The sequence below is a fragment of the Balaenoptera physalus genome, assembly GCF_965194825.1.
Source record: "Balaenoptera physalus genome assembly, chromosome: 1".
NCBI classification, from domain to species: domain Eukaryota; kingdom Metazoa; phylum Chordata; class Mammalia; order Artiodactyla; family Balaenopteridae; genus Balaenoptera; species Balaenoptera physalus.
The window spans coordinates 65,687,575-65,708,693 of record NC_138882.1 but is presented as its reverse complement, the minus strand read 5'-3'; the positions used below and the strand labels follow the sequence as shown (position 1 = coordinate 65,708,693).

The following is a 21,119-nucleotide window of genomic DNA, read 5'->3' as shown; positions in this document are numbered from 1 at the left end:
TTCTGAGCACAAGGTGTGGTGCATGGATTTGGAACTGGGTCTGGGATTATGGGATGCCCATGGACATTGTTCTCTTCACTTATTCTAACTCTGTTGTCAACCAAGTTTACCCTACATTCTTAATCAACAGATGGGCAGAGAATAAATTAAATGCTCGCTTTAACCATGACATTTATGGTTTGCTGCCTCAACACAGGTATGTTCTAGGATTTTTTAAAAATAATTTTGCTCCTGCCTTTTGGAGTCAGCAGGTCAAACTTGGAACATAAGGAAGATTTAGAGTTCAGTTTTACCACCTTGAAAATAGACTTCAACTACCTTAGGAGAATGTTAATCATTTCTTTTCTCATGTTTCTTTGGACCTTTCTATTTACTCACCTTAGAAGAAAAAAATTGAATTTCAGGACATGGTAGCAGCTTCATCTGTCCCCACCCTTCATGTTTTCAGGCTAATATGCATGTCTTTAGGCTCTGAGACCTTAGATGGTGGACAAGCAAATAGTATATTGTCATAAAAATTAACTCCATTTTTCCAAGCCAAAAGGAAGAATCAGGAATCTGGTAAGATTCCAGCAATAAGATGGGAGACTTTGGGGAGAGTCCTTTGAAATTCAACACATTCTTTCTTTGTCTTGAATAGAACTCTGAATCCAGACAGCTGTGGCTTGGATCCTGGCTTCACCACTTTCTAGCTGTGTGATATTGATCAGATTTAGTTAACTATTTGTGCCTCACCTTCCTTATATATAAAATGGCAATAACATTAGCACCAATTCAGACGGTTGTTCTGCACATTAAAGAGGAAAATACATGTGTAATTTATACTAGTCCCCAGCACATAGTAAATGCTCAACACTTTTCTGTTGTTTTATTATATTATTAATTTTCTAACTATATTAAAATTATACTCATGGGATTTTAGTTTTTGGAGGTGATTGAGTGACAACACGGAGAGGTCAATGTCATTGAAGGAAGAATATATTACTTACATTTCCTAAGAGAAAGAGACATGCCAGGCCACGCAGGGCCACATGGGAGCACTGGGTTTGTTCAGACAGAAACAGGAACAAGAGAAAAGCTGAGGCCAGAGCCTTTATTGGGGTTTCTGTGGGACAAGCAAAGCAGGGCATGGTAAACAGTTTAGGATTGACTAGTTTGAATAATTCCCATGGGCTTTAATCTATAGAGATCTGCCTGATTCCTAGCCCTGGGATGATTTAGGGCAGGAGAAATATTGGGTTGGGGTATGAGAGTTAGATAAGTAGTTGGTTGGGGCTACAGACTTGGGAGAATTGTTTGGGGCTATAGACTTGGGCTTGGCTGGTTCGCATATGAAAGACATGCTCCTGGCAGAGCTCTTTGCTATCTTTAAAACAGGCTAGCCCTCTCCCTGGCCAACAAGCTTTTTAAGATGTCAAAACATCATAAAATATAGAAAATAAAAGCACGATTATACGCTGACATCCAGTTTCTAGCTTGAATGATTGAGTAGAGAGTGTACCATCCTACAAAGGTAAGTAATTCAGGAGGAAAGCAACTTTGGAAGATCTTAGGAGGCTAGCTGATGACTTAAGGTTTAGAAAACTGTTTGGGATACTTGTGAGGTATCCCAACAGAGATACATGGCAAGCATTAGTATAGATGATTCTGAAAATCAAAGTAGAGGTTAGGCTTGGAGTCATCAGCCCTGAAGATGTATATCAGAGTCTCAGTGATGGAGTATGTGATTGTCAGGATTAGGAAGAAGGAGACTGGCAAAGTTTGAACAGGTACTTCTGTTATTCTCCTTTGCGTGCACGCGCACACGCGCCCTTCTTCTCATGCTGCCTTAAGAAACAATAATCTGGATTGAGTGTGGTTCTGGGGGAGAGGTTCTAGGCCAGAAGCTAAGGAATCCCAAATATTAAAGAGGAATCTGAAGAAGAGTAGCCATTAAAAGCACTGAGAAAGAAATTACAAGTGAAGAAGTAGGAGAATCAGTAGTAAGGACAGGGAATAAGAAGGGGAAATTTTCAAGAAGAGAATGGTCAACAGTGTCAAGAGTAATGAGTCAACACATATTTTCTGAACCCCTTCTGTGTGTTCATTATTATATAGGTAGCAAGTGTGTGAATTAAAAGAGTGGAACTATCAACTCCCAGGAATAAGTCATGCTCATTCCTGCCTTTGGACTTGGTATTTCTTCTGCCTGGAATGTTATTCTCTCAAGTTCAATATATAAAAAAGACAAGCAGAGTCACAGAATTATGAACTGTGAATTATGAAAATTATGGCAGAGTCATAAAGTAACTGGAATAGCACTACAGCACAATTAAAAGAACAAGAGCTTTGTAATCAAATGAACTCGGAATTAAAACCCAGTTCCTCCATGTACTGACTGCATGGCCTTGACATATTACTTGACCCCACAATTCCCTCACTTATAAAAATGGGAATACTTATATGCACTTTGCAGAGTGATAAGAACTAACAATTAAGCACCTGACTTTTGTAGGCATTCAATAAATATTGATTGAATGAATGAAGATTAGCCATTGTGGTTGAAATTCTTTATTATTATTCTTTATTATATCATTAATTCTAAGGCTGAGAATAAAGTGATGAAGACATATTCAAATCTACCTTAATGAAATGATGTCAATCACGTTATAATAATTCTGCTCATTTGTTTGCTTCTCCTTTAAAACGTTTCACATATTTTCCTAGAATATTCTGTTTCTCAAAATGTAGGATGTCATCCATCAAAGAAATGAAGATATAGGAAAGTGTCTTCTATGAGTTAAGATGGAAAATTAAGAAGAAATCTCTATCCAATGAAAACAATCAGGAGATACTGAGTCACCATTAGTAGCTATAATACAATATGTATTAGAAAACTAAGGGATAACATAACTGAACAAGTGTAACTCACTATTTAAAGGAGAGCTAGAGTGAATACTCTGGTAATGGGACTACACACACATTATCTTGTGTCTTGTCATGGGATGCAACTCCCTTCAGTCCATCCTTCTTCGTGAGCTTTGAGGTCTGCTAGTGAACTCATTAAACACACGTCTTTGCATCTGTAAGGCACGTGCACCTGATAAAACAATGGATGGAGGGCATTGCAAAGCAACTCCTGAATCCATCTCCCCCACTCCTGTGTTACCTCACTCATGATGTTCTCTACCAAATTGACTCTCATAGTACCCATTTCTTCCTGAAACCACGTCTTTTCAAGAAGAAAACCATGTTCACATTTGAAATTTCTTTCCTAGGATTGAACAAATTATCCTCAGGGAGTGGCATGATGGCTGACATAAGAAAGAAGAGAAAAAAAATTTGAAAAAGAGTAAGAAGCTGGCTTCTTGATGAAAGTCAATTGGGAGTGTTTAGGTGGAGCTGTTTGTCTTTCAAGTATTCGTTATATTTTTCTCATGATAGAATCTGAGTCTATTTGCCTGGATGAGATCTCAAATTATCAACTTTTTAATTTCCTCTTAACCAAGCATAAATATCATATATGGAATATTTATGGAATGGAATGGATAGAGAATGGTCTAACCTGGAAAATTCAGAATTTTGTTTAAAGTTCATGGAACACTAAATACATACAATTATAAATTTATGCCTTTCCATAGCCTTAGAAATGTAAAGCATGTGAATATATGTGTGATGAAATGGAAGGATTGTTTCACCCTTTTAAGGTGTTGAGAAGATAAACCAATGTGAGAAATGAGAGAGCAAATCATTACAGAATCCAATTAAAATTCTGATGTGAGGTCAGAAGCTTGTGGGTTGCACCAAATCTTCTTAATGGAAAATTCTTCTCAACCACTGGGGCTGGGAATGTAATTTATTTCTAGCATATATCTATTGAGAATCTACAATGTGAAGGTCACAGCGTGTTCTCTATGAGCCAAAGCCTTTATCCTAAGAACAGCCAATTATCCAGTAACTTTGGTGTCAGAAGCAGGGCCAAGAATTGCATTTCATTAATATTTAAAATCAAATTAATGTCATACATATCTAAATAACTTGCCTGTACAATTCACATAGCATATTCCTCACCACCGATGTACCAAAATGAGACTAGATCCTAATTGAGAATTAATTTCATGGCCAAAGTACAGGATTTAGGAAAAGACAAAAAATTTCCAAAAGCCACCTAATACTATCCAAGATCCTTGGAAGGATTTAATGGGGAAAAATACACTGCATGAATATTTTGTTAGAAACCACTGAGACCATAGTCAATGAAAACAAGAAAACTCATTTTTTTTTAATTTTTTTTTTTTCCTCTGAGGCATTTTATTTGCACGTTATGTATTACATCCCTAGAAAAAGAATCCAAGGATTTTCCCTCCTGTGTGTTTTTGTCTTGCTTCTTCATGGTCCATGATGCCAGCTGAGGTTGTCAGTACAATGAAACCAAACTGACAGGACGGAAGCAGGTTATTCTGCCATTTTTCTAGATCTTTGAGTTGCACATCAAACCTGGGGCTGATCACTCCACACTTATTTAGCCTGCCTGTGAGGTTCACAACAATTTTCCCAGCCCTGTGATCATCGATGATTTCAAATTCGCCAGTGTAACCATGCTTCATCATCACAGTGAGAAACCTGACGATGACTTTGGAGCACGGCCTAATAAGAACCTGGCGTTTGCCTCTCTTTTCGGCATTGTTGATACTCTTGAGAGCATCAGCCAGGACATTCATGTGCACCATTATGGCGGCACGGAAAGATGGCGGAAAGAAGAAAACTCATTTTATCTCTCAGTTTTTGGAGAAATCATCAACCAATGTTTGAGGAATCTGTGCTTGGAGAGATGGAGGTTCTGATACTTTCCCCTTCTGGTTTCAGATGCTGAATAATCCCTGTGATACACGCAGAGTGCAGTGTAAGGATTACGTGGATGAAATTGCCTCTGAAATAGGAGTGAAACCCAACCTGTTCTCACTTTTCCTGTGGGATCCAAAGCTGGCTCTGGAAATTTTCTTTGGGCCATGCACACCTTACCAGTACCACCTACAAGGGCCAGGGAAGTGGGCTGGGGCCCGGGGAGCCATCCTGACTCAGAGAGAGCAGATCATCAAGCCCCTGAGGACTCGCATCCTCAACGGGGACCAGGCTCCATACTCTGTGCCATTTTGGCTTAAAAGTGTCTGTGTAGCCCTTCGCCTCTTTGTTCTCACTTTAGTCATTATTAAAGGATAATCCTCCTACAATCATTACGATATTAGAGATTAACAGTGACACACACTAATTAAGAAACTGGGCATGTGCAAGTGTTTATCCCTCAGTTCAGATTAGATCAGTGCAGTGAATTGTCTAATAATTCCAAAATTACTCATGTATGAGTATTTGGCAAAATTGGAAATTTCAGAAGTCCAAAGGGACAGAGTAACAACTTGAGCTAAAGCCGACCTGAAAGTTGGAGATTTCTAATGAAATGGTTTATATGAAATCTTGCCCTGGAAAAGTATATTTAATTTCTATATGACAAATGTTCTAAGTTACCAAGTTCTCCTAGCCTCCTTTTATATGAATTGGCAAATTCTTTGTTTTATATGTAAAACACAGGCTAGGAAAAAGTATCTCTTCAATGATTTAGAAAAGTTAACAATGAACAAACGTCTTCACCAGAAACTCTTTCCACTAGGGTCACATTCATAGAATCATGGATATTGAGGTAGCAGGTTATTTCAGGTATTATCGAGGGTATTTTCAGGATATGGGGTGTGCCAAGGAGAGAAAAAGAGGGACTAATGGAAGTCAGGGAAAGAAGAAACAGGGAGAAAGAGCAACTATTTACAACATTTACAGAAACTTTTACAATTAATCAAAGAGATGAAATATTTTAGTCTCTGGGTCAGTCACTTATATTACAGGCTATGTCTGAGCTTAGTCCTGATATTCTGTAAAACAGATTTCTCCCCCAAATTTCTTAAGATATGATTGATAATAAAAAATTGTATATTTTTAAAGTGTACAATGTGGTGTTTTGATATACATACACAAAGAGAAATTATTACCACAATGAAGCTAATTAACATATTAATTACCTCATAGTTACCTTTGTGTGTATGTGTGGTGAGAATACTTAAGATCTGTCCTCCTAGCAAATATCGAGTATACAATACAGTACTATTAATTATAGTCACCACACTGTACATTAGGTCTCCAGAAATTATTCATCTTATAACTGAATGTCTGTTCCTTTTGACCAACATCTCTCTATTTCCCCACCAGACCCCGGTAACAACTCTTCTGCTCTCAGTTAATAAGAGTTAAACTTTGCAAAATTCCACATATAAGTTAAACCATGCAGTATTTGCCTTTTCATGTTTGGCTTATTTCACTTAGCATAATGTCCTCCAGTTTCATCCATTATACTCAAATGGCAGAATATCCTTCTAAGACTGAATAAAATTCCATTGTGTATATGTATCACATTTTCTTTATCTCTTCATCCTCTGATGGACACTTAGGTTGCTTCCATAACTTGTGATTAACACTGCATTGAACATGAGAGTGTAGATATCTCTTCCAGATCCTGTTCTCATTTCCTTGGAATATATACCCAGAAGTGGGATTGCTGGACTATAAGGTAGCTCTATTTTTCATTTTTTGAGGAACCACCATACTATTTACCTAAGTGGCTGTACCAGTTTACATTTCCACCAACAGTGTACAAGTACTCCATTTTCTCCACATCTTCACCAATACTTATCTGTTAACTTTTTTATAATAGGCATCTTAACATGTGTGAGGGGATACCTCATTTTACATTTGCATTTCCCTAATGATTAGTGTTGTTGAACATCTTTTCACGTACCTGTTGGCCATTTATGTCTTCTTTGGAAAAATGTCTAATCAAGCCCTTTGCCCATTTTTAAATTGTTTTTTTTTCCATTGAGTATGACTTCCTGATATATTTTGGACATTAATCACTAACTGAATATATGGTTTACATATATTTTCTCCCATTCCATAGATTGCCTCTTAATTTTGTTGATTGTGTCATTTGCTGCATAAAAAATTTTTAGTTTGATATAGTCCCACCTGTTTATTTTTGCTTTTATTGCCTGTGTTTTTTGTGTCATATGAAAAAACAATTGCCAATATCGATGTCAAGGAGCTTTATCCCTATGTTTTCTTCTAGAACTATTATGGTTTCAGATCTCACATTTAAGTCTTTAACTCACTTGAGTTGATTTTTGCATATAGCATAGGATAACAGTCCAATTTCATCCTTTTGCACAGGGACATCCAGTTTTCTCAGTATCATTTATTGAAAAGGTTATCTTTTCCCTGTTATGTATCCTTGGTATCTTTGTCAAAGATTAGTTGACTGTATATGGTTGAGTTTATTTCTAGGCTATATATTCTGTTCCATTGGTATATGTGTTTGTTTTTATGCCAGTACCATACCATTTTGATTATGATAGCTTTGCAGTATATTTTGAAATCAAGGAGTACAGTGTCTCCAGTTTTGTTCTTCTAGCTTGAGATTGCTTTATCTACTCAAGGTCTTTTGTGGTTCTATACAAATTTTAGGGTTGTTTTTCTATTTCTCTAAAAAATACCATTGGAATTTTGATAAGAATTGCATTGAATATGTAGATTGCTTTAGGTATCATGGATATTTTGGCAATATTAATTATTCCAATCCATGAACACAGGATATCTTTCCATTTATGTGTGTCTTCTTCAATTTCTTTCATCAAAGATTTGTGAGTTTTAGTGTACAGATATTTTACTTCCTTGGCTAAATTTATTCCTCACTCTTTTATTCTTTTTGATGTTATTGTAATGAGATTTTGTTTTCTTAATTTCTTTTCAGATGGTTTGTTGATAGTATATAGAAATGAAACTGATTTTGTGTGTTGATTTTGAATCTACAACTTTACTGAATTCATTTATTAGCTCTAACAGTTTTTGGTGTAGTCTTTAGGGTTTTCTGTATATAATATCAAATCATCTGCAAACAGAGACTTTTACTTTTTCCTTTCTGATTTGGATGACTTTTATTTCTTTTTCTTATCTAATTGCTCTAGCTAGGACTTTTAGTACTATGTTGAATAGAAGTGGTAAGAGTGGGTATCCTTATATTGTTCCTGAACATATGTGAACTTAATTATGTTGAGATATATTCCCTCTACACCCAGTTTGTTGGGAATTTTTATCATGAAAGGCTATTGAATTATGTCAGATGCTTTTTCTGTGTGTATTGAGATGATCATATGATTTTTATCTGTCATTCTGTTAATACGGTGTATCACTTTGGTTCAGTTGTGTATATTGAACCATTCTTGCACCCAAAGGATAAATATAACTTTATCATGGTGTATGATCCTTTTAATGTGCTGTTTAATTCAGTTTGCTAGACTTTTGTTGAAGAATTTTACATCTGTGTTCATCAAGGTTATAGGCCTGTAATTTTCTTTTCTTAGAGTGTCCTTGTCTGGCCTTGGTATCAGGTTAATGCTGGTCTTGTAAAATGAGTTTGAAAGTATCCCATCCTCTTCAATTTTTGGAAGAGTTTGAGAAAGATTCGTATTAATTCTTCTTTAAATGTTTCATTGAATTCACCAGTGAAGTCATCTGGTCTGGATTTTCTTTGTTGGCATGTAATTGTTAGTAGTCTCTTGTGATCCTTTGCATTTCTGTGGTATCAGTTGTAATGTCTCCTCTTTCAGTGCTGATTGATTTTTTGAATATTCTCCCTTTTTTCTTAGTCTAGAAAGGTTTGTCAATTTTTTTGATCTTTTTAAATAACTCAGTTTTGATGATCTTTTCTATTGTCTTTATCGTTTCTATTTCATTTATTTTTGCTCGGATCTTTGTTAATTCCTTCCTTCTGCTAACTTTGGGCTTTGCTTGTTCTTCTCTTTGCTTTCTCTTCCCTTTATACCTTGAGATATAAAGTTAGGTTGTTTTATTTGAGATTTTTTTCCTCCTTAATGTAGGCATTTATCATTTTATTTTTTTAACATCTTTATTGGAGTATAATTGCTTAACAATGTTGTATTAGTTTCTGCTGTATAACAAAGTGAATCAGCTATATGTATACATATATCCCCGTATCCCCTCCCCTCTTGCATCTCCCTCCCACCCTCCTTATCCCACCCCTCTAGGTGGTCACAAGGCACTGAGCTGATTTCCCTGTGCTATGCAGCTGCTTCCCACTAGCTATCTATTAGCGTATATATGTCAATGCTACTCTCTCACTTAGTCCCAACTTACCCTTCCCCCTCCCCGTGTCCTCAAGTTCATTCTCTATGTCTGTATCTTTATTCCTGTCCTGCCCCAGGTTCATCAGAACCATTTTTTTCTTTTCTTTTTTTTTCAGATTTTAAACTTCCCTCTTTGTACTGTTTGGGCCCATCAATGGCAACAGATCCCCCAACTCTATCAGCGTCTATACACAAAACACCTCCCACAGAGCTCACATCAGTGGAACTCACAATAAATACTTATACCGGAATTATCAAGTTCCATTGAACCCAAATATGCTGGGAGGATTCAGGGCAAGTGGAAAGTAGTTTTGAAATTTGTTTCTTGCTATATACTTATCCTGGATCTTCGGTGGTGTCTTTTTCAAAGAAACAATAATTGCATGTATATTATAATTTTTGACATCAGATAATACTTTGTACAAAATCCTTCAGAGCTCAGAAAGTGTTAATATCCTTTCCTCCTCCAGAAATGAAGCATATATGTTAAGCTGTCTGGCCTAAGGCTGCACACTGAGTCACTGCAGGGAGTGGAGATTAAATACCCAGGAAATCTTAAGAGCTACATGTTGTGCCTGAAACAATACAGCTGCCCAGTCACAGTTCCTTCACTTTTCTTGAAGAAATTACTAAATGAATTGAAGAAAATTAAGAGCTCAAAAATAGAGAAATCAGGGGCTTCCCTGCTGGTGCAGTGGTTGAGAATCTGCCTGCCAATGCAGGGGACACGGGTTCGAGCCCTTGTCTGGGAAGATCCCACATGCCGCGCAGCAACTGGGCCCTTGAGCCACAGCTACTGAGCCTGCGCGTCTGGAGCCTGTGTTCCGCACCAGCGAGGCCGTGACAGTGAGAGGCCCGCGCACCGCGATGAAGAGTGGCCCCCGCTCACCGCAACTAGAGAAAGCCCTCGCACAGAAACGAAGACCCAACACAGCCAAAAATAAAATAAATAAATAAATAAGTTGCCATTAAAAAAAAAATAGAGAAATCATAAGACTGGAATTATTCTCTGAAGCCAACTAAACATAGAAATATCTAATAATTATTTCAATTCTGAGTACAATACTGAACACAAATGCCAATGTTATTTTCTGGAAAAAAAAAAGTTACATAATGACCCTGGTTTTTAAAAATAACAAGGAAACCTGGTCTAAAAATCTCAAATTATGTCAAGACAAGTTGGGATGGAGATGAAAGGAGACTAAACTTGTGGTAAACTCCCAGTCTTAATAAGGGGTATTGAAAATATGCCACTTACTTGTGACCGCACTGTGGTAATTCTGAGATACCACTGGGCATGGGTAATGTTTCTGATTTGGTTCTGATTCCACTTTCTGGAGGTTTGGTGTTCTGTGCCCCTAGCTCCACCCCCTGGCAGTTCTGTTTGTTCAGTTATCCTCCGTGGCCACACCTGAAATGTGCTTTAGGGACTCTGCCCTCCCTCCTGACTAAGCAGTTTTTCCTGTGTATTGTCTACATCCATTGATGTTTGGGAGCCCAAGGATCACTTTCAGTCTAAACTTTTACAGTCTATTTTAGTCTAGACAGATGGTTCTTCTGGCAGTACGACTCTATCAAAAATTTAGCTTCCTGTCTGTTCAGTTCCAGTCAGCTCCAAGTATCAGTAGCCATGACCACAGCCTTCTCTGTATGTACTTTCTATACTGTTGTATTTCCTTGCCTTCTCCCAGCTATACTTCTTCCCCTGCCCCCACCCACACCCATACATACTCCCACCTCCTCTGTTTCTCTCCTTCTCTTTCTTCCCCACCCCTGTCTTGAGTGAATTACAAATTCCTTGGCCCTGCAGATATCAATGGGAGAGCAACACCCTGAGCTTCTTTGCTCAACTGAATGGATTTATTGGGCACTAGTGCCCTGGCTGGACCTTGATACCTTAATCCACTCAGAGGCTATAACAGTGGGTGGGATGGCTGCACCTTTAATTTGATGCTGATCCCGAGGCTGAGTTTTAATCAACGTTTGTCATTCAAAGATCTTCCCAGTTTTATATATATTTTTAATTGGATTAAGAATCAGTGGCCTCTTCCAATTCTGTAAGCCCCCAAATTTTGGATTCTCTTTATTCCTTTTTCTAGATTTTTGGCAGTATCCCACTTCAAGGTATCAGTTTCTCCATCACTCAGGATAAGGTAGATTTTGCTGTGGTTCAAACAGCCCTCAAGCCTCATCACTCAGAATCACAAATGTTTATTTCTACTTGTGGCAGGTCAGCAGGAGGTCTCCACACGTCATAGTCAATCAGGGACCCGGGCAGAAGCTGCATCTCTACTCATGTTTCCAAAATTGTTGAGACATGAAAAAGCAAACATGGTAAATTGTGTACTCACTCTTCAGTCACCTCCTGAAAGTGACACATGTCACCACCATTCACATATTATTGGCCAAAGTACATCATGTAACTTCATTCATATATTATTGACCAAAGTAAGCCACACCTAACTTCAAAGAAGAAGAGAAGTACAATCCTACCACCATTAGATAAAATGTTTTCGCAGGAAAACCAAGAACTGGAACATTTTTGAACAGCCCTGATGTCTAGGACACAGAGATAGGTTAGAGAATACAGCTGGAAAGTTTAACCAATAAAACTAAAAAACAACAACAACAATATATACAACTTTCTAAATGCCAGAGAAGAGACAAGCAAAGAAAGCATTGTGCATATAGCTAAGGAAAATATATGGATACCTTAAAAAATGAAAGCCATAAAACACAGTAATAGAAATAAAGTCCAAAGGTATCACTCCTGAAAATACGTAAATGTAAATGTGTTAAACTCTCAAATTGGCTGAATAAGACAAAGTCTAACTATAGAAGACACAATAAAATGACACCAAAAGTTAGAACAAGGGACAGAAAACTATGACCCACAGGCCGAATCCAGGCCAGTCCACTGCCTATTTTTGTAAATAAAGTTTTATTGGAGCACAGCCATGCCCATCTGTTTATATATTATCTGTGGCTGTTTTCTGTTGACTAGTTGCCACAGAGACCGTATGGCCCACAAAGCCTAAAATATTTATTTGCCTCTTTAAAAAAACAGTTTACTGACCCTTAGGTTAGACAATAAAGGATAGATTAATATATGTAAGACAAATAGGGATAAATCAATTGTTATAATATTATTAATAAAGTGGAATAAAATGTCAACCTTCGTTAAGAGTCTAGAAAATCCCTGAGTGTTAAAAGGGAAAATGAGCTCAGAGTAGAACAACCCACACTTTTCAATTTCTTTTTAAACTGCACTATAATCTCCTTTATGTAGAGACTTATTTAATTTCCCAAGTTCTTCCTTTACACTCAATAAAGGTTAAATAATAGTCTTTCTTTCTATCTAAACCAAATCTTCAATCTCTAATTTACCTCTTTTCAGAGAAGGGTTAATGAACCCAGCAACACAAGACTTTGGGCACTGTGTTTGACAATGCAGAGATGACTTTTTGTTAAACATATGAAGAGTTATAGGAAATTTGTATAGCATGCATTTACAACATACAAAATAATTTTAACAACTTCATTAAACCAAGATGCTTTGGATAAAATGGTTTTTTTAATAAGGTAAATGCAACGTTTCTCTATCTTTATTCTTATATTGGATAAAATTTTTTAAACTGCAATCTGAAAACACCATGAATCTCCTATTTGCAATATATGCTCCTCTCTTTTAATGTCTTGGAGGGCTCTGTTCTAGTTAGAAAGAATTCTCCACTGGAGCTGGCATGGGCTACATGCCAAGATCCAAGACAGTCCTACTCTAGAAGAAACCAATTCCTTTAACACTTTTGAGTCATCAAAACAAAGAGCCCACATATACATTGCATATATTTTAATCCACTGATTAGTTTTTGAACATCTATGAAAGACAGTGTATATATCTATGAGTTCTTCAGGTAATTAATATCATGAAATAGTGTCTTAATGTGGAATATCCTGCCCCAACACTCCTGGACAATATGTTTATTTAGAACAAGCAGGGTTGTGCCACAACCCCACTCTCCCTCCTATTCATTCATCTCACAAATATTTATTGAATGTCCACTGTGTGTGTTAGCCAGGGTTCTCCAGAGAAACAGAACCAATAGGATATATATATAGAGAGAGAGATAAATGGATAGATATAGGTAGATTTCTATGCATAGAGAGAGTGAGATATAGAGACAGAGAGAGGGAGAAAGGGAAAGAAAGAGAGAAATCTGTTGTAAGGAATTGCCTCTGTGATTATGAAGGCTAGCAATTCTGAAATCTGCAGGACAAGCCAGCAGACTGGAGACCAAGGGAAGAGTTAATGTTGCAGTCTTGAGTCTGGAGGCAGAATTCCTTCCTTCTCAGGGGATCTTAGTCTTTTCTCATAAGGCTTATCAACTGATTGGATGAGGCCCATTCACACAATGAAGAGTAATCTGATTTATTCAAAGTCTACTGATTTAAATGTTAATCACATCTAAAAAATACCTTCATAGCAACATCTAGACTGGTGTTTGACCATGGACACCATAGCCTAACTAAACTGATGCATAAAATTAAGCATCACACCCACTGTGTGCCAGGCACTGAAAATATAGAGGTGGATAAGGCTAAAAAACCCGTGATTTCAAGTAGCATGCAAACACAGGATTATAGAGCTAAACTGAATTAACACAAAACATACAGAGAAAAGAAGTATATCCAGATGTTTCATGTGGAAAGAGCAGAAAGACCTGGCAAGTGTAGTAAGGCAAACTTGGCCTCATGGTCACTGATGTGGAACAGATATGCTGTCCTGAGATTCATCTATGACACATTCTCCAGGAAGCCCATCACCGTAGGTCCCTGAAACAGTCTTCTAGGGCCATCTTTATTGCATGCACTGCTCCCTCGGGTTACTGAGAGTTGTACTGTACATGCATATGGGGAAAAGGCTCAGCAGAGTGGCGGCTGTGTTTTTTCTGTCTCTACCGACTATGTCTCCACCTTCTTTCCAGTTCCATCTTTTTGCACGACTCCATGAGAAAACAGGACAAAATGCACACCTTTGTGGAAGTGTCATTCAACTTAGCCACCAAAACTTGGCCAACATTCCCTCTGGTGACAGGCGCAGTGAATTCCAATCATTGCCCTGAGTTGCATGTTGTCTATTTTGCTCCACTGGAGTCAGACGTGACATTTTTTTGCATGACTGCCATTCCATTTTGAAACAAGAGGGATGGAGGCAGAGCACAACCTTTGAAAGAATGATATAGCCTGAGAACATGACACAAACTGATTAGAACCAAATGGGTCCAAGATGGTGGATGAGTCAACTTCCACTAGACCTTGAGCCTCAGTATACACTCACATCAGCAAGCTAAATGACACACCCACAGGCACCATGACAGTTCTAAGACTGACCATAAGGATCAAAAAGTGGGCAGTGACCCAATTTCTGGAAATCCCCGCCCCTTCCTAAAATAGCTGGAATACTCCTCCCACTCATTAGCCTATGAAATTACGCACTCCTATAAAAACTGACAACCCCATACCCTGGTGCCTTTCTCACCTTCTGAGATGGCCCACACTCCGTCTGTGGAATGTATTTCTCTCTAAATAAATCCATTTCTTACCGATCACTTTGTCTCTCACTGAATTCTTTGTGATACACATCAAGAACCTGAGCTTCATTAAGTCCTGAAACCAGGTGGGTGATCTCAGTTGGAAGACTGTGGGTTTTGGCCGGATTTGAGTCCCAGCCATGTGGGTCCAAGTCCCAGTCTGGGTTTTGGCTGGTTTCGAGTCCTGGCACATGGATTTAAGTCCCAATCTGAGGTTCACAGTTGCACTTTTACAAAGCATATTAGTCTCATATGACTTGAAAGTGATCTTTGTAATTACATAATCTCCTCAACCCTTTCCCAGATATGTCATAATATGTTTATCATCTGGAAGGAGAGAGAAGTATTATGTTAACCAACAGTTGACTGACAGATAACGAATTACTCAAGGGTCAAGAGGAACTTGCTACTGTGAGTTTTGAGAGAGAAAATGTAACCAAAAGTGGGGTCTGCGGCTTCCCTGGTGGCGCAGTGGCTGAGAATCTGCCTGCCAATGCAGGGGACACGGGTTCGAGCCCTGGTCTGGGAGGATCCCACGTGCCGCGGAGCAACTGGACCCGTGAGCCACAATTGCTGAGCCTGCACGTCTGGAGCCTGTGCTCCACAACAAGAGAGGCCGCGATGGTGAGAGGCCCGCGCACCACGATGAAGAGTGACCCCCGCTTGCCACAACTAGAGAAAACCCTCGCACAGAAACAAGGACCCAACACAGCCATAAATAAATAAATAAATAAATAAATAAATAAATAAATAAAATTTTTAAAATGAGGCAATAACACCTTCTGGGGTGGATCACTGTGAGGGTCAATGGATACATGTGTATAAAAGCAAAAAAAAAAGAAAAAAGTGGGGTCTGGCTGCTCACCACTCGAAGACCAATAAAGGGCTTCCCTGGTGGCGCAGTTGTTTGAGAATCTGCCTGCCAATGCAGGGGACACAGGTTCGAGCCCTGGTCTGGGAAGATCCCACATGCCGCGGAGCAACTAGGCCCGTGAGCCACAATTACTGAGCCTGCGCATCTGGAGCCTGTGCTCCGCAACAAGAGAGGCCGCGACAGTGAGAGGCACACGCACGGCGATGAAGAGTGGCCCCTGCTTGCCACAACTAGAGAAAGCCCTCGCACAGAGGCGAAGACCCAACACAACCATAAATAAATAAATAAAAATTAAAAAAAAGAAAAGACCAATAAAGAAGGCAGGTTGATGGAAAGGAAAGTTTGCTTTATTTTGGATGCCGGCAACCAAGGGGGAGGGCAGACTCCTGTCCAAAGGCTGACTACCTCCCACTGACCATCAGTGGGCAAGAACTTTTATAGATGGAGGGAGGGAGCTACATGTAGAAACAGCACAGTCATCTTGAAATTGGTCATTGGTGGTCTGATCAGTGTCATCTTGATTGTTTTAAGTACAGTTAATCTTTAGTTCCAGGGTCGGTTTGTTCCCATTTCCTGAGGCCAGTTCTCGGAATTGTGGCAGCTTATGTCATGGCTACATTCTGATCATCATGTAGTTAACTTCTTCCTCCTGGTGGGGGTTTTAGTATCTATAAAACAGCTCACAGGATATGGCTCAGAATATTATCTATAGCCCTTGAGAAGGAACTAAAGGTCCTTGACTATGCTTAATGACTAAACTATTATTATTTGGTCTCCTTTGACTGTTTTCCTTTGTTTCTGCATTTTCTCACTTCTCTGATTAAAGGTATTCGTTGACTAAAGTTTTTCCACAGACAAAAGGCAGGCTGAGGACATGGAGGGTAGGGAGAAGGACCATAAGGTCCTACTCTGTTTCAAAAAGGGTTTGTCAGAATAATCTGATCTTGTCAAGACCCTGCAAGTTCCCTAGCGGGGAGATGATTCCACCAGGTGGGGTCAGCTGTTTTAAGTCCAGGGCACTCTAATCTGGGATTTGCTTCTGTCTTTTTTTTTTTTTTTTTTTTGGCTGCATTGGGTCTTCATTGCTGCATGGAGGCTTTTCTCTGGGTGCGGAGAGTGGAGGCCATTCTTCATTGCGGTACACAGGCTTCTCATTGTGGTGGCTTCTCTTATTGTGGAACGTGGGCTCTAGGCGCGTGGGCTTCAGCAGTTGTGGCACACAGGCTTAGTTGCTCCGCTGCATGTGGGAACTTCCCAGACCAGGGCTTGAACGCATGTCCCCTGCATTGGCCACTTAACCACCAGGCAAACCCCTCTGTCTTCTTCTGTTCCTCTAGCGACCCTGTATTTCTTCTCCTCCTAGTGTTAAGCTTCTGAGTTCTCATCCTTATTTCTTAACGACTTTGCCTGCTGCTCCTCAATTCCATCCTCTAGTCTCTCAACCTGGTAACTTCCTTCTGATTTCTTAATGGCTTTTTTGTTTCAATTTTCTGTTCCCCATGGACTGTATCTGACTTGCTTAAACCTAGTAATTCCACACAAAAAACCCAAGCTTTTACTCTAAACAAATATCTTTTAAGGACAAAAACTGAGCCTTGTACAAAAAGGGAAGAAATAAATATATTTTTTATTGATTATTAAATAAAGTATCCAATTCTGCTCCATATAATATGCATATTTTTATATTAGGTAAACACTAATTAAATTAAAAAATTGTTTTATATGCTTAATTCTGAAAACTTTTTCCCCCTTCATATAACCATTACCTTAAAATAGTTAATTAATATGATGATTTGACACCTCTGTAAATTTAGGCATTGCATATTATATTCAAGTAATAAAGCAATCAGAGTGAAAGTCAGCAGGGAGAAAAATTGTCTAGTAGTCCCTGAAGAGAACCTCATCACATTACAGGTGACTATGGTACAGGCACTCAACTAACGCTTATTCAATCTACAGAGATGCTTCTAAAAGGATAAATGAAATATTATTGAGTTGAATGTAATGAAACTTGAGGACATTATACTAAGTGAAGTAAGTCAGACAGAGAAAGACAAATACCATGTGATCTCAGTTATACATGGAACCTATAAAAAATAAAAAATTTCTTTAAAATCTCATAGATTTTAAATTTTTATTTATTTATTTGTTTTCTTTCTTTTTTCCCTCCTGAGCCGTGTGGCTGACAGGGTCTTGGACAGCTTGGCCTGCTGTCAGGCCTGAGCCCCTGAGATGGGAGAGCCAAGTTCAGGATATTGAACCGCCAGAGACCTCCTGACCCCATGTAATATCAATAGGTGAGAGCTCTCCCAGAGATCTCTGTCTCAATGCTAAGACCCAGCTCCACCCAATGGCCAGCAAGCTCCAGTGCTGGACACCCTATGCCAAACAACTAGTAAGAGAGGAACATAACCCCACCCATTGGCAGAAAGGCTGCCTAAAATCATACTAAGTGCACAGACACCCCAAAACACACCACTGGACTTGGCCCTGCCAACCAGAAAGACAAGATCCAGCTCCAATCACCAGAACACAGGCACCAGTTCCCTCCACCAGAAAGCCTACACAAGTCACTGAGACAACTCACCCACTGGGGGCAGACACCAAAAACAACGGGAGTTACGAGCCTGCAGCCTGTGAAAAGGAGACCCCAAACACAGTAAGTTAAGCAAAATGAGGAGACAGAGAAACACACAGCAGGTGAAGGAGCAAGGCAAAAACGCACCAGACCAAGCAAATGAAGAGGAAATAGGCAGTCTCCCTGAAAAAGAATTCAGAATAATGATAGTAAAGTTGATCCAAAATCTTGGAAATACAATGGAGAAAATACAAGAAATGTTTAACAAGGAAAAAGAAGAACTAAAGAGCAAACAAACATTGATGAACAACAGAATAAATGAAATTTAAAATTCTCTAGAAGGAATCAATAGCAGAATAACTGAGGCAGAAGAACGGATAAGTGACCTGGGAGATAAAATAGTGGAAATAACTACCACAGGCAGAATAAAGAAAAAGGAATGAAAAGAATTGAGGACAGCCTCAGAGACCTCTGGGACAACATTAAATGCACCAACATTCGAATTATAGGGGTCCCAGAAGAAAAAGACAAAAAGAAAGGGTCTGAGAAAATATTTGAAGAGATTATAGTTGAAAACTTCCCTAACATGGGAAAAGAAATAGTCAATCAAGTCCAGGAAGCACAGAGAGTCCCAAACAGGATAAATCCAAGGAGAAACATGCCAAGACACATATTAATCAAAATATCAAAAATTAAATACAAAGAAAAAATATTAAAAGCAGCAAGGGAAAAGCAACAAACAACATACAAGGGAATCCCCATAAGGTTAACAGCTGATCTTTCAGCAGAAACTCTGCAAGCCAGAATGGAGTGGCGGGATATATTTAAAGTGATGAAAGGGAAAAACCTACAACCAAGATTTCTCTACCCAGCAAGGATCTCATTCAGATTCAATGGAGAAATTAAAACCTTTACAGACAAGCCAAAGCTAAGAGAATTCAGCACCACCAAACCAGCTTTACAACAGATGCTAAAGGAACTTCTCTAGGCAAGAAACACAAGACAAGGAAAAGACCTACAAAAACAAACCCAAAACAATTAAGAAAATGGTAATAGGAACAAACATATTGATAATTACCTTAAATGTAAATGGATCAAATGCTCCAACCAAAAGACGCAGACTGCCTGAATGGATACAAAAAGAAGGTCCATATATATGCTGTCTACAAGAGACCCACTTCAGACCTAGAGACACATACAGACTGAAAGTGTGGGGATGGAAAAATATATTCCATGCAACTGGAAATCAGAAGAAAGCTGGAGTAGCAATTCTCATGTCAGACAAAATAGACTTTAAAATAAAGACTATGAGAAGAGACAAAGAAGGGCACACATAATGATCAAGGGATCAATCCAAGAAGAAGATATAAGAATTGTAAATATTTATGCACCTAACATAGGAGCACCTCAATACATAAGGCAAATGCTAACAGCCATAAAAGGGAAATCGACAGTAACACAATAACAGTAGAGGACTTTAACACATCACTTTCACCAATGGACAGATCATCCAAGATGAAAATAAATAAGGAAACACAAGCTTTAAATGATGCATTAAACAGGATGGACTTAATTGATATTTGTAAGACATTCCATCCAAAAACAACAGAATACACTTTCTTCTCAAGTGCTCATGGAACATTCTCTAGGATAGATCACATCTTCGGTCAAAAATCAAGCCTTGGTAAATTTAAGAAAATTGAAATCATATCAAGTATCTTTTCCAACCACAATGCTATTAGACTAGATACCAATTACAGGGAAAAAAAACTGTAAAAAATTCAAACACATTGAGGCTAAACAATATGCTGCTAAATAACCAAGAGATCACTGAGGAAATCAAAAAATACCTAGAAATAAATAACAATGAAAACATGACCACCTAAAACCTATGGGATGCAGCAAAAGCATTTCTAAGAGGGAACTTTATAGCAAAATAATCCTACCTCAAGAAACAAGAAACATCTCAAACAAACAACCTAACCTTACATCTAAAGCAATTGGAGAAAGAAGAACAAAAAAACCCCCAAAGTTAGCAGAAGGAAATAAATCATAAAGATCAGATCAGAAATAAATGAAAAAGAAATGAAGGAAACAATAGCAAAGATCAATAAAACTAAAAGCTGGCTCTTTGAGAAGATAAACAAAATTGATAAACCATTAGCCAAACTTATCAAGAAAAAAGGGAGAAGACTCAAATCAACAGAATTAGAAATGAAAAAGGAGAAGTAACAACTGACACTGCAGAAATACAAAGGATCATGAGACATTACTATAAGCAACTATATTCCAATAAAATGGACAAACTGGAAGAAATGGACAAATTCTTAGAAAAGCACAAGCTTCCTAGACTGAACCAGAAAGAAATAGAAGATATAAACAGACAAACCACAAGGACTAAAAATGAAACTGTGATTAAAAATCTTCCAACAAACAAAAGCCCAGGACCAGATGGATTCACAAGTAAATTCTATCAAATATTTAGAGAAGAGCTAACACCTATCCTTCTCAAAATCTTCCAAAATATAGCAGAGGGAGGAACACTCCCAAACTCATTCTACGAGGCCACCATCACCCTGATACCAACACCAGACAAAGATGTCACATAAAAATAAAACTAAAGGCCAATATCACTGACGAACATAGATGCAAAAATCCTCAACAAAATACTAGCAAACAGAATCCAACAGCACATTAAAACGATCATACACCATGATCTAGTGGGGTTTATCCCAGGAATGCAAGGATTCTTCGATATACGAAAATCAATCAATGTGATAAACCATATTAACAAATTGAAGGAGAAAAACCAAATGATCACCTCAATAGATGCATAAAAAGCTTTTGACAAAATT

The 21,119-nt window shown here is 38.3% G+C and overlaps 1 protein-coding gene, 1 long non-coding RNA gene and 1 pseudogene across 3 annotated transcripts in view; 2 read left to right on the top strand and 1 right to left on the bottom strand.

Moving 5' to 3' along the window:
* The window catches only part of LOC309649572, a 284,234-nt gene that overhangs the window by 148,312 nt on the left and 114,803 nt on the right, over positions 1 to 21,119 (top strand). The gene's annotated exons all lie outside the window — the stretch shown is intronic.
* Positions 1 to 21,119, top strand: part of LOC309638473 (flavin-containing monooxygenase 5-like) — a gene marked incomplete at its 5' end in the record, with an annotated part of 100,773 nt that overhangs the window by 60,988 nt on the left and 18,666 nt on the right. The window contains 2 exons of the mRNA XM_082414557.1: positions 4,506 to 4,760; positions 4,846 to 5,124. Coding sequence (XP_082270683.1) covers positions 4,506 to 4,760; positions 4,846 to 5,124 — 534 coding nt within the window. The remainder of the gene's footprint in view (positions 1 to 4,505; positions 4,761 to 4,845; positions 5,125 to 21,119) is intronic.
* Positions 4,289 to 4,739, bottom strand: LOC309649299 (small ribosomal subunit protein uS8 pseudogene; annotated as a pseudogene). Its single transcript has one exon. The product of its transcript is annotated as a small ribosomal subunit protein uS8 pseudogene (transcript).